The sequence below is a fragment of the Xenopus tropicalis genome, chromosome 3 (assembly GCF_000004195.4).
Source record: "Xenopus tropicalis strain Nigerian chromosome 3, UCB_Xtro_10.0, whole genome shotgun sequence".
In the NCBI taxonomy this organism is placed as follows: Eukaryota; Metazoa; Chordata; class Amphibia; order Anura; family Pipidae; genus Xenopus; species Xenopus tropicalis.
Window position 1 is genome coordinate 46,631,924 of NC_030679.2, and position 13,229 is coordinate 46,645,152.

Here is a 13,229-nt window from a genome sequence, read left to right on the forward strand (position 1 = left end):
AATAACAGTAACTTAATCTTCTCCAGCCAGAAATTTGCCCGACAGACAATTAAACTAAATGAAATGCCAAAAATGACACAAGGCTTCATAACATTTAGAAAATGTGGAATTTCTGTTGCCTTTCTTGATGCTCAAACAAGCAATCCGCTAAATTATAAAAATCAATCAAATAAGGCTAAGGATGCACAACTTCACTGTCATTTCTGTTTCTTTTCTCCCACTTCATGGTTAAGAGGATAGATGATTTTATCATCACTCACTCTGAAACGGCGAGACCGATAAAGCCACATAATTTGTTCCCACAAAGCTTTAGTGATTTTATTTGAAAAAAAAAAAAATGGCCAGCAAGCTCTCTCTCTATACAAAATAACATGGCTGATAGAGGTCTCATAGAGAAGCCAAGGGACTGTTTTAAGCCTCATTTGAGGTGATTTGTAATTAAAAAAAAAAGCCAGATTAAGGCAATGAACAGAATAAGGAATAATTAGTTTAACCTAATTTTAAGAAGAACTTTTAGAAAAAGGGTTTGTGACATCCATATCAGAGAGAATGCGATGGCTGGGAATAAAAAGCACCGTACCCTTATGTATCCAGCCTCTATAGCCTTTGTTTCACTCTTACAGATGAGCAATTCAGCTTCTAGAAATAAAAAAAAGGTTCTTAATTGGGAACTAATTAATTAACTGAAGAGAATAATAAAACCTGTTTCTTCCTGTATGTACCCCACTCCCTCCCTCCGTTGTTATTTTTTTCTCTTCGCCACTCAGTATTGTGAAACATGACAAAATGAGAAATGCCGAGCTTTATGGCGCGCCTCCCAGTCACTGTCACTTGTCAAATAACAAGCCATGCACCTCTGCCTTCCCATTACCATTGAAAGAATAAAAATGGACGGGGAGAGTTCTTTTTAGCAGAGAAAGGAGTCAGAGAGTGAGGGAAAAGCAGATTTGTATGGAGAGGGAAAAATACAGTTTATTTTAAGGCACAAAATAGAACTAGACCCATGCAATGCATTGTCAGAGCGAGAGAAAGGCTTTTGGCCAATCTCATTTCTTCCTTCTATACAGCAGGTGACATTAAATAGACAGAATAGACCTTTGGCTTGCATCTGCTTTGTATGCAGGGAAGTAGGCAGATTTACAGAGAAGGAAGGAACCAATTACAATTACTATTTGCTACAGGATAATTGACTACAGTTTCTCATCAAAAGGGATGATTGACCCAAGCTGCCTACCTACCCCACATATCAGGACCAACCCTTTATAGTTTTAGTCAATGATTTTTAAGTATTTAATTCTGATTTTTATAATGAAAACTTTTGAAACCCTAGAACATGATATCTCATTCCCCCATATGTATGTCTTGCTGTTACTTAATGAATACCTCTGACACTATTCCTATTCTATAAACACTGATATCTCCACAATAAGCAGGATATAACCTTATAGAGTACAGGCGTGGGATCTATTATCCAGAATACTTGACCTGGGCTTTTCTGTATCTCTGTCATTTACACTGTGCCCTTTGTATTACTAACAACAAATAATTTAAAACCAAAAGGATTGTGTTGCCATTAAAATATACATGCTTTAGCTTTATTAAGGTACTAATTATTACAGAGAAAAAGACATGGCAATGCTGTATTTCAGAGCCTTCTGTATAACAGATTTCTGGGTAATGGATCCCATACTTCTAATAATAAACATAGAAAGAATACACTTACACTGACTGGACGATGGAATGTTTAGACTCTGGTAAGCTAAGAAAGCAAAGGCAAGAGTGTATGTAGGCACACCTACGCTTGTCAGTGTATTTTACTCTTAAGTAAACCAAAATTGTCATATTTTGATTTAGATTTGAACCTTCTCTCCCATACTTACTTGTAATTTACAGAAAACAAGGTCTGAAGGAGTTACTTATGAATGCTGCTGAAATAGCTGCTGCACAAAAAATAGATCTTTGCGTGTATTGATGCCATTCATTAAAGCCTTAACATTCTCCTTGCACTTGGGCACATATGCCATTGTACCAACCCAGTCCATTCTGAAAGGTTTCTGCTAAGGGCTGTGTTGGTAAAGAATCACATGTAGATGCTATTTTTATACCAAGTACTGGAAATGTCACAATGCCCAATTCTAAGCGCTGTTGTGTCTGATTTGTATAAAAGCAATTGCGTGCATTATAACACATCAGACACAATTGCTCTGAGCACAAATTTGCATACAGCTTCAATTACACTGGAATTGTGAGAAAAAAACACTACGTTATGGATAAAAAAATGGCAAATAATGTCTGATACTGCACACTGCCCTTGTAAACAAACCCAGGGCCACAATAGGGGGAGAGGGGGTAGTATTGTGCCGGGTCCTGTGAAATTTTCTTCCCCTAGGGGCTAAACTAAGGGCAAACTCCACTGACCCCCAATAAACTGAATGACTTATTAGCACATTAATCAATTAAACTCTTTATATGAACTGCTTATTATAGAGTAACATCAGCTGTTTATATTGTGTGGCCCAAATTTTGGTACTGCACACTTGTATTCATGGGGGCCCCCTTATAAATAACATGTATGGGGCCCCAAAGTTTCTGATGGTGGACGCTTCTACCTATGCAACAGCTCCACTTGTGTAACAGACAACTGACCCACCTCATGGAAAATTCTGCATTGTTTTTAGCTATAGCTATATACAAAATTTCCATCGATTATATTGCAAGCTATAAAGAACAGGGCTTACTTTACCACCTGTATCTGTTATGTACTTGCATGTAATCTGTATGTTTATTGTACAGACTCATTTATTGTACGGCCCTGAATATATATTGACACCATATAAATCCTTGTTAATAATAAAAATAATAATAATAATAACACAATTTGCATAGGAATCTTTGATTCAGTTACATTTGAATCTGTTAATGGCATATAGTGAATACGTGCACATCTTTTTAAAATCTGTAAGCTAAAACATAAGCAGTATCACAAGACAGCTTGGGACCCACATGATTTTCTCTGACTTTTCTAATAATAAAAAAAAAAGATGCCTGAACTATACCAGTGCTGCGGTCTGCGCTGTGCTGGATGACATGGTCAGTCTGGTGCACCCACTCCCCATTGCACTTGAAGTAGATCTGGGTGGCTGGTGTTGCTTTACAGTTCAGAGTCACTGGCTTGTTCTTCACAATGTAGACACTCTCAGGCTCTATAAGAAAGTGTGGCAGTAGTTCTCCTCCTTGACCTCCCATGCTTGCCGAGCCGGGCATTGGCATTGGGAAGGGGTTCACTGGCCCCGCACTCTGCTGGCATCCTGAAATGAGAGGATATATAGAGAGATATAATGAATACTCTGTAGACTGTAGAGATTAGAACACTTGCTGCCATTTCAGAATGTGTGTCTGGCCTGCTTCACGTGTCGTCTGAGCTCTCCCCATCAATCCTACAAGCCTCAGGCATTTTGTTTCACCCGTATAAGTCTTACTATTGATTTTTATGTTTTTAAGCAATGACAAATGTTGCATTAAAAGGCACAACAATGGACATTAAATTAACGTATATTCATGTTACATTTCCACAGACCAGTGATCTGAAAAGGTTCTTAACTTTATTAACTCTTCCTTTCCTCTCAATGTAATATGATCTTTAATTGAAGGTATAGTAAGTGTTAAAATAAGTGTTAAAGAAACATAAAGCTTTCTTTTAAAGACCAGGGTGTTTTATGGCAACACACCTGCCCAAGGGCTCCATTGATATATTTGACTCTGGGTAGGCAGCACAGCATACAGGAATGAGGCTGGTGACAGGGTTAGGAAGGGTGTGGGAGATGTCAGAAGGGTGCGGGGGCATATAGTCTAGGTCAGTGCTGTCCAACTTCTGCGGTGCCGGAATTTCTCTTGCATACATGGTGGAAGGCCACTAATGGAAGCCAGTTTTGGCCATTCCCCCATTTTAAACCACACCCACTTCAAACCACACCCATTTTATCACAATGGTTGCTGCAGGGATATCAACCATCATTCATATGTTAAAGAATTATATTATGTCATATTAAGACACACACCCTTAAATCCATATGCCTCCTCCTCCCCTGTGGATAGCACAGCAGCCCCCAGCATATAATTACACACCTTAGGGACCATTTAATGGCTATTTCCAACTGCTAACAAACTCCCAGAACAAACCTTTGCCAGGTTCACCTCCCACAGGCAGCATAGGATACTCAGAGTATGGCACACACAGGCAGCACTCTGCCTGCCCTATGCTGCCTGTGGGTGCCATCCTCTGCCTGCCCTGCCTGTTTGTGCCATACCCTCCCTGCCCTATGCTGCCTATGTGCCATATTCTGCCTACCCTATGCTGCCTATACACAGACAGCATAGTCCAGGTAGTATCTACAATGTCTGAGGTGTGAACAGGGGAACAATGTGGGTGATTACAGCCTGAGCCTGAGGTGTGAACACTGCAGGGGGTGAACAATGCAGAGATTAAAAGGTGTGAACAACACAGGAGATTACATTTTTAAACAATACAGAGGGTAATCCCTGCTGAATCTGAGGTGAGAACCATGCAGGGGGCCAGTTAAGCTCAGTACTAATACCATTTAAAGCTAACACAAAATTAAGCCATCAAAGTAGCCAGACAGGTGGGGAGCCACACAGAGGGGGGTCGAGGGCCGCCAGTTGGACAGCACTGGTCTAGGTGACTAGGGGGCATTTGTATTATAATGTGTAAGATAACATCATCGGTGATGTTGCCAATAGCAACCAATCACCAATTAGATTTGAATGGTCACCTACAAGTTAGAAAACAAAAGCAAGTGTGGCTCTCAGTTGGTTGCCTAGTGGTTGGGAGGCTGGTATGCAAGCATTCCTTAAAAAGGGGTTTTCTTCACATTTAATTAAAAAAAAATGTTGTTAGTAAATTATGTTATAACTGTCAGGATTTTGAATTGTAATTTAAACTGTGGCCTATATAATCTCAAGATCTGGATGTCATTAATGTGTCTCTGGTAAAGGTGGTAAAAGACAAGAGAGGTCCAAGGTCTATCAAGGGGTGATGCCTCTGAGTATTCTTCTTCTGCAGGGCTTAACACTGCCCTTGTCATAGTATAAACACTAATATCCTTACAAAGGTCCTGCTCATTCCAAATTTATATTCCAAAGCAAATAAATACACCGCCACTCCCATAATTCCTGCAATGAGCTAATGATGGCTTCTCTTCCGTTAGATGGTAAGCCTATAGGAATCATCCTTCACCCTTCACCACTTCGGTCTGTATTACCATAACACTTGTGATGTACAGAGAAAGCACTTTATACCATAGTAAGTCACAGCATTCTGCAATATTAGCTGAACTAAAAGCAAATGCTCAAAAATTTGAAATCAATAAACTCATGTAGGGAATAAGCACAATTAATTTCTTTGTTGTTCTCCATTGCTGTTGATCAAGATGCTTAGTTGATTTGCTTTATTAATATAATATATTATATAGTTATCATTTCTAGTTTCTATGATGGAAATGTGGTCACTTTTGCTGCAAATTAATTTTTTATTTTAAATTACAATGATTAAGAACATTATATGAATGGCCATATTTTTAGGGCAGATTTGTTCATTGTGTGAGTAGGTTCATCTTTGTTGCTGAGTTCTGTTTAATTTGATGTGGTTTGAATATAACCACAAAGTTTTGTCTTTGACTTTGGAAGTCAAAGGAAAAGGTTGTTTATAGTGCTGAATTTGAGTCTGCACATGAAGTGTGGTTGACCCCCCAGTAGCTTACATTTTCCAATGCGTTGTTCCATTTAATCCAGTTTAGCAGAGACAAACTCAGTGGCGGCTGGAAGAAGTTTGAAGAAAGGAGGATTTGTATACTTGTCTCCTAAACAGTTTGGCATCAGTTTGCACATAATAGTTATGAGCTGCTTCTTACAGAAATATGCTGGTATTTAAGAGGACAATGTCAAAATGGTGTTTAGAAGGGTTCATTTGTGAACTCAACCCCAGTCATTGCGCAAATTGATGGCATAACATTTTCTTTCATAATTCTAATCATAATTTTGCCATAACAGTATTTACCCAATGCTTTTACTTTATCAAATCCCTCATGTTCTCTATGTGTAGGCTGCCAGGCTGTCAGGTTGGCAAAACATTCAGGTTTAGGAACTTCTAGTAACAATTACTTACAAAAGCAAAAAACTTGACCTATAGGTAACTTTTAATGAATATTAATAGTAAATAGGACTGGGTGGGGGGGGCTGGTGGAGCCAGGAGAAGGGATGTGAGGCATGCAGGAGGCAGATTAAAGGTGGGCTAGGGATGGAGGACTAGTTGTTACAAATTTACATTGCTGATAACTTACCTTGGCTGGTATTTTACCAGCTAGGTCAGTAAAATAGCAGCCGAGTGGCAACTCTAATCATATACAAGTTTGAAGGTTGATGTAAAGCAATGCCATCTAGGCTTAAAAGATACTCAGCACCGTTGTAGCTATTTTGCATCAAAGCAATTGCACCAACTCCATCTCCTCCTTGCAGCCACTATCATGCTGGAATGAAGGAAAATAGAGCTGCATTCTGAGTAAAACAAAAACCATAGCAAAATACTTCTGAGATTGCACTTTCTACACTATACTTGCAGTTATAAAAACCTGAATTCATTTGTTAACCTGCCACAAGCTGTCCATTTGTCAATCAGAAAAAGAAAAATTTGATTTATGAACTTCTTATCTGTATTCAGTGTGATTTCTATCATTTTAGATTTCAATTGGCTTCTCAGCAGGAACAATTTGCCCCACTAGAAGGCCGATGCTAAACGCACTGGATAGCTATTTATACAAGAAGCAATATAAATGGACTGATCACCACAGTGCAGGGGCCCCTAAAAGTGGGCTTATCATTGATTGGATGCCACTCTATGCTTAAGCGCCTCCTGTGTTTATCTGTTGTGGCTGTAGGATGTACCGTGCCACCGATGTTTTATAAACTATACTCCCATTCTTGATGAGTTACTGTCCTCCCTCCCAGCTCCTCAGTGAAACACACATTTTCTCCTGTGATTTCTCAAGTGATTCATTTCTTTCATTTCGGTGCTATAATCTTCTGGACGTAGCTGCTTGTCAATTCACCGGCTTTTGAACACTTTTCAAATGGATGCTCTATAGTGTCATTAAAGTAGTGAGTTCACAGGTCTAAGCAGGGTGGTTTTAGCTGTTTTGGAACACAACCAAATGCTTCTATTTCATGCAATGGTTATTTACTGATCTGAGCATCACATTCTTTTTTCAAAGGGGGGTGGTAAAGTACTTTTATCTTGAAAACATCTTTCAAGCCTTTTGTAATATGTTAAAGTTAGTGAAATTAGGCACAATGGGGGCTGCTCATTAAGCTTTAACTATACAATGTAAATTTACCGGAAAAAGAATGTGATTCAATACGATGAGTATATTTGTTATTCAAGCAGAGGGAGAACATTTTGCTACAGATTTGTTGGCGGCCTTTTGTGGAGTGTGAGGCAGTGAATACCTGGGTACGCCTAAATGCAAATAAAATAGCACTGAAGTAAGTCATAATCTTCCATATTTATCGTCCCTGCTATTGTGGGAGGGCTGCTCCCAATTCATATGGTGATATGTCTGGGAAATATATATCCTAGAACTGAATTTCACATGCACTTATAATGATATTTTCTTGGTTTGATTTTATGGAGCAGAAAATCATTTAGATTTGGACCATCTGGTTTTGATGTCATTTTGAACTTTTTTATCAATTCAAATGGAAGGATCTATCCATGACAGCATATAGGGATGATAAAATACAACTGTGTGTCATTTTAATATGTTTCTTCCAGGAGGATTATGGGAAAGCAATCAAATTGTTACCAAAGCTGGGTCCTTCATAAACTCAAGCCATTTTTTGAAAGCTACATAGACTGTTATCCAAACTGGGCCTTATTAAATTGAACTAACAAAAATTGACTAAAATTTAGATTACATGTATATATAATAACCCACAAATATACTGCACGCTTTCGGGTGCTCTGTTAAAGGACTGGACAGAGATTCAAAATAGACCCTGGCAAATCAAGTACACAGAGGCCAACACACAGCCCCTGACCAGATCAATAAATAATGATTGTCTTTGGCATGTAGGTCTCTATAAAATATATTGCATAAAACAGCCCATTTGTAAAACCCTGGTTTATCTAAAAAAAACATCTTCATAAAAGATGAGGTGGAGGTGCAATTAATCCAGGCCTAGAGTCAGTAAAGGTGGCCATACACGCTACAATTACAATCTTTCCCATTGCCATTAGATGTAGGAAAGACTATTCATCCACTAACATTAAGAATTGAATCCTCAGATATGCAGGCAGAAGCAAGGAAACTCTTTCCCCCTACCTGATGATTCACATTAACGTTACAATGTTTGGGCACTTACAAAGGTGCCGATCAAACTTTTCAGTCCTGCCTGATCGATGAGATGACCAATATTCCACCATACACGTAGCGATTATCAATAATATTGGTGCATGTATGGCCACCTTAATAGCTGGAAAGTAATTTCTGCACTAACATTGAGATAATGTATCCCAGTCTAGAAACCCATAGCAACCAACCAGCAATTAGTATAATTTGGTCTACATGACTTCAAATATGAAAAGCAAATATCTGATAGATTGTTATGAGTTTCTGCAGTACGGTTGGTGTGGGATCCTGCGCTATGTAATGAGTCTTTTAAGTACATATAGACCTTTATCTATACATAGCATTGTGCAGCATGTGATTATAATCTGGCTGCCAACCCAAATCAATATAATGTTAATATTTTATACACAGCTCAGCAGCTGATTCTTTGATACAGATAAATCTTCTGTTCCTAACGAAGTGAAATGTACATTTGCTGGCTTTCATTCACTTATCAACACAAATTTGTTTAGTATGTATTCATATAACATAAAGTAACTAACAAAAAGATAAAAAAAACATAGAAATAAAAACAATCGTTTTATTAATTGTATGTTACTCATGGCAATTCCCCTTGCTCTAAATACACGTATACATTACACACTAGTCATGAGCGAATCTGTCCCTTTTTCTTTGCCAGCAAATTCATGAAACGTCTGAAAAAATTTTGAAATGGGAAAAAAATTTGAGGAATGCTACCGCACAACTTTTTTTTCTCACTCCAAATGCGTTAATGTCTAAGGGGTGTTTTTTCTCAAGTTTCTCAAGTGTTTTATGTATCTTTATTAGTATTGGACAATTTTTGTCCATTTATCTGTTCACATTTTCTAAATCTCACTATGAAATTGAAATTATTTTTTACAACATGTTAGTTTCTATCACACTATAATTTTGGGTGGGTAACTTTTTTTCCCTATTAGTATGTAATAGTTAATGTTTATGAGTATTAAAGTTAATGGTGATATTTATAATCTTAATTTTTAGACATGACATGTGACATGCAATAGATTGACTCATATGTGTTTTAAAATTATATTTCACTGAGTTTTGCCATGTGGCTTACTACATTGATATATATGGGATATGTCTTAGTTTATGTATTATCATGAGTTTAGAAGTTAATGGTGATATTTATAAACTCAATCTTTAGACATGACATGTGACTTTGTCATGTGTCCTGATAGATTGACTTATATGTGTTTTAAAATTATATTTCACTATGAGCTTTGCCATGTGGCTTATTACATTGATATATATGGGATATGTCCTAGTTTATGTATTATTATGAGTCTAGATGTTTGATAATTATTTTATTTTTGATCATATGGGGATTTTTAAGTGCCTGGTATTTGATTACACTTTGCACATGTTATTGAATGGGTTAATGTTGTATAAACACTGATTGAATAGTGCTGGTTTTTAACCTGACACTTCACTTCCTGTCTATCATCCTGATGACGATCCTGTGGTGATCAAAACACGTAGATGGTATGCTGAAATAAATCACTGACTTGATTGACGCTATAGCTGTGAGTGCTTTCTACTGTTGAGTTTGATATATATATATACTTACATATGCAAATATACACACATCTCTATCTATCTATCTATACATACACAAATACATTCATATACATACATATAGGATTCACCAGTTCTATTTTCTCTGCAGCCAGGCTCTCTGGATTTTGCTTTTTTGGTTCCTACTGACAGGGTCAGACTGGGGTGTGTGGGGCCAATCAGGACTGCCACCCCAGGGGGCCCCTGCTCTCCCCCCCCAGTGACCATAGCCACCCGCACATCTTCCTACTCTTCTCCCAAGCGCACATATCTCATTGATAACTAGGCTTGAGGTCAGTGGGGGAGCCCCTTGGCCGGGAGGGATTAGGTTCAGGTCAGCAGGGCCCATTAGGGCTGGGCACCACCGGGTTGTTTCCTGGTGTCACGCCAGCCAAGTCCAACCTTAGCTACTGATCCTGGGTTAAACGCATGCCAATACTCTATAAACAAAACAAATATGTTCTGTGTACTGCAAATGGTCAAGATATTTAACCATCCTTAGCTGAGCACAATTCACAATGTAAATCCCTGTATGATGAAGGGAGTTAAACCTGTGATGTTGGCAAACCTGAAAATACACATTGTAAAGCAGACAGGGGCTATAGATAAAGCTTTGCTGCTGTGCCAGGTGTTGCTGTAAGTTGTTCTAACACATTAACACCCAGCATAAAATAGTGTTTTATTATGTCGACAAGTAAATTAGTCAAATATAAAGAACTTTTATTTTAATACTGCACTATGGAAAAATGCATTGGAGCATTCAGGATAACTTGCTTCCGGGCAATAGATCCCATATCTGTCATATATACATAATCACACTCGCACATTTCGGTTGAGTAGCTGAAATATTAAAATATAAGCAGCTTTAAACATTTCAGAAGATTTCAGGGATTCCTTTCAGAAAAAATGATAACACAAGCTGCAGTAATTCACGCAGCCGGCAAACCAGTTCCATTAGGAGGGAATACGTCTGTCCTTTAGAATTAGAACACAAAGCTTAACAAAGACATGTAGGTAAAGGAAGTCTGTAGCAAGGCAATAAATAGACAACGATATCGTGCCAAGAGATGGAGAAGGCTTATTAAAAGGTTTCACCAATAAATTCTGATATAAAGGCCCACAGTGGTTTCCACACATTATATGTAAAGCCTATGACTAGATAAAAGCCAGTCTTGTACGCGGGTCTGTAAATGAGCCTTTTAAGGTGCCATCTTTTTATATGAAACTAACGATAAGGATTTGGATATGAACAATAACCAAAACTAAATAAAATACATGTCACTGTCATAAGAAAAGGCAGCAAAGATGTAGTATTCAAGGACTTTAAAGGAAAACTATACCCCTAGAATGAATACTTAACCAACAGATAGGTTACTTAACATAATATAAACTATTCGAACTTCACCAAACTGGAATATATATCTCAGTAAATATTGTCCTTTTACATTCTTTCCCTTGATCCACCATTTAGTGATGGGCTGTGTACTCCCTCAGATCACATGAGCAGAAATAATGCAGCTCTAACTGTAACAGGAAGTAATGTGGAAGCAAAAGGCAGAACTAAATCCACTGATTGGCTGATGTGGCCTAGCATGTATGTGTGCCTTGGCTTGTTTGTGTGCACTGTGAATCCTATGATCCCAGGAGGTGGCCCTTAATTCTTAAAATTGCAATTTTCTATTTAGGAGTACCCAATAGCACATACTACTAAAAATTTTTATGAAAATGGTTTATTTAGATGACGCAGGGTTTTACATATAAGCTTGTTTATGCAATATAGTTTTATGGAGACCTACATTGTTTGGGAGTATAGTTTTCCTTTAACTATGAAATAGTCGAAAAGTACAGAACTCAGGGATTTCTATAGCTGCACTTACAGACATCTAGATATTTTGCAAGCTTCAGACAAGAAAAATAATTTAATCTGAAGTGATCTCAGCAAACAAATATATTAATGTGATCTCAACAACCCTTTCAATGGGATGGCAACAATGAGAAATGCATATGAACTGCACAGTTCCTGCTTGTTTTCCATTTACCCATCCCTTATTCCCATACAAGCATGCAATGAGAAACCTGTCTGGTACGATGGCATCTTGTAAAGGTAGAACACAGGCATCCAGTTAAGGTTGCCACCTTCAAGCCCCTACAACATTTATACAAGGACTACATTCTGCTCCAACAGAAAGACTACAGAACCATTGTTGTGCCCCCCTCCAGCCTAACATACATGTACACTCCTGGTACATTTCTGATATTTCTTGTTCATATTAGACTACTTTGTGTGCATGTTCCTTTATGCTATTTGATTAGGACAAGGAGCATATTGTTCTTTGACCAATAAACAAAGGAAACAACTACATAGTGAGGTATGATGTGTGCATGTAGCTCACTCCAGTCCTGCATACTATTTTGCTGCTAGGGAATGCCAACAACATTATTCCTAATGCTAATGGCATTTAGAAAGTTCTGACTGCTGCTGCCACCCAGCAATCAAATCACCACTGTCTGCCTTTCACCAATTGAAATGTTACTGAATAAAAAGTATCCTGTGTGATGCACATGATGCCATGACAGGTGAATTTCTATTCAAAAATGATTGTTTGAGCTTGGGTGACAGTACCATAAACTTTAGTGCACTGGCACATAGGGCAAATTAAAAGGTTTTTCTGTTTCAAATTACCCCCCAATTCTCCCTCTTGATGGTAATAGTACTTTCCTGGACCTGCGAGTGCACCACATGGGTTTGCTTTACATGCATGTGGATCTTTTGCAAGAATTTGTGACAGTGCTTGTCAGGTGAAAGTTGCCTAAAAACATAGCTCTTTGCTTTTTCATGCAACTACCATCTAAGAAGAGCTGGTACAAGCATATACACACAGGTCACATCAGTTGTTGTAGTACAGGGTGCTTTGGTTTGAGTTTTTGTTGTGCCTTTGGAATTTTAGACACAATTGCCATGCTTCTTTCCTCACTTATTTAGTGTTCTTTTTCTCACAATTCCAGCATCAAGGGCCTGATTCACAGTTGTGGCTGATACATTAAAATGTAGTAGGTGTGCACATGTGTTAATAGTAGTGTGTATGCTTCAATGCAAATTTTCTGATTAAAATCCATCAATGTCCGACAGGCAACGCATTGGCTTCGAAAATGACACCTGCTACCAATTCTTTAGGAGCAAGTTGCTGAAGATTATGATGTCATTATTGC

At 38.1% G+C, this 13,229-nt stretch overlaps 1 protein-coding gene across 3 annotated transcripts in view; it reads right to left on the minus strand.

Annotated features, from left to right (window-relative positions):
• unc5a (unc-5 netrin receptor A) overlaps positions 1-13,229 on the minus strand; it is a 185,691-nt gene that overhangs the window by 58,778 nt on the left and 113,684 nt on the right. For all 3 annotated transcript variants that reach the window (XM_031897753.1, XM_031897754.1, NM_001100204.2), the window contains 1 exon segment: positions 3,057-3,308. In XM_031897753.1, the coding sequence (XP_031753613.1) occupies positions 3,057-3,308 (252 nt within the window).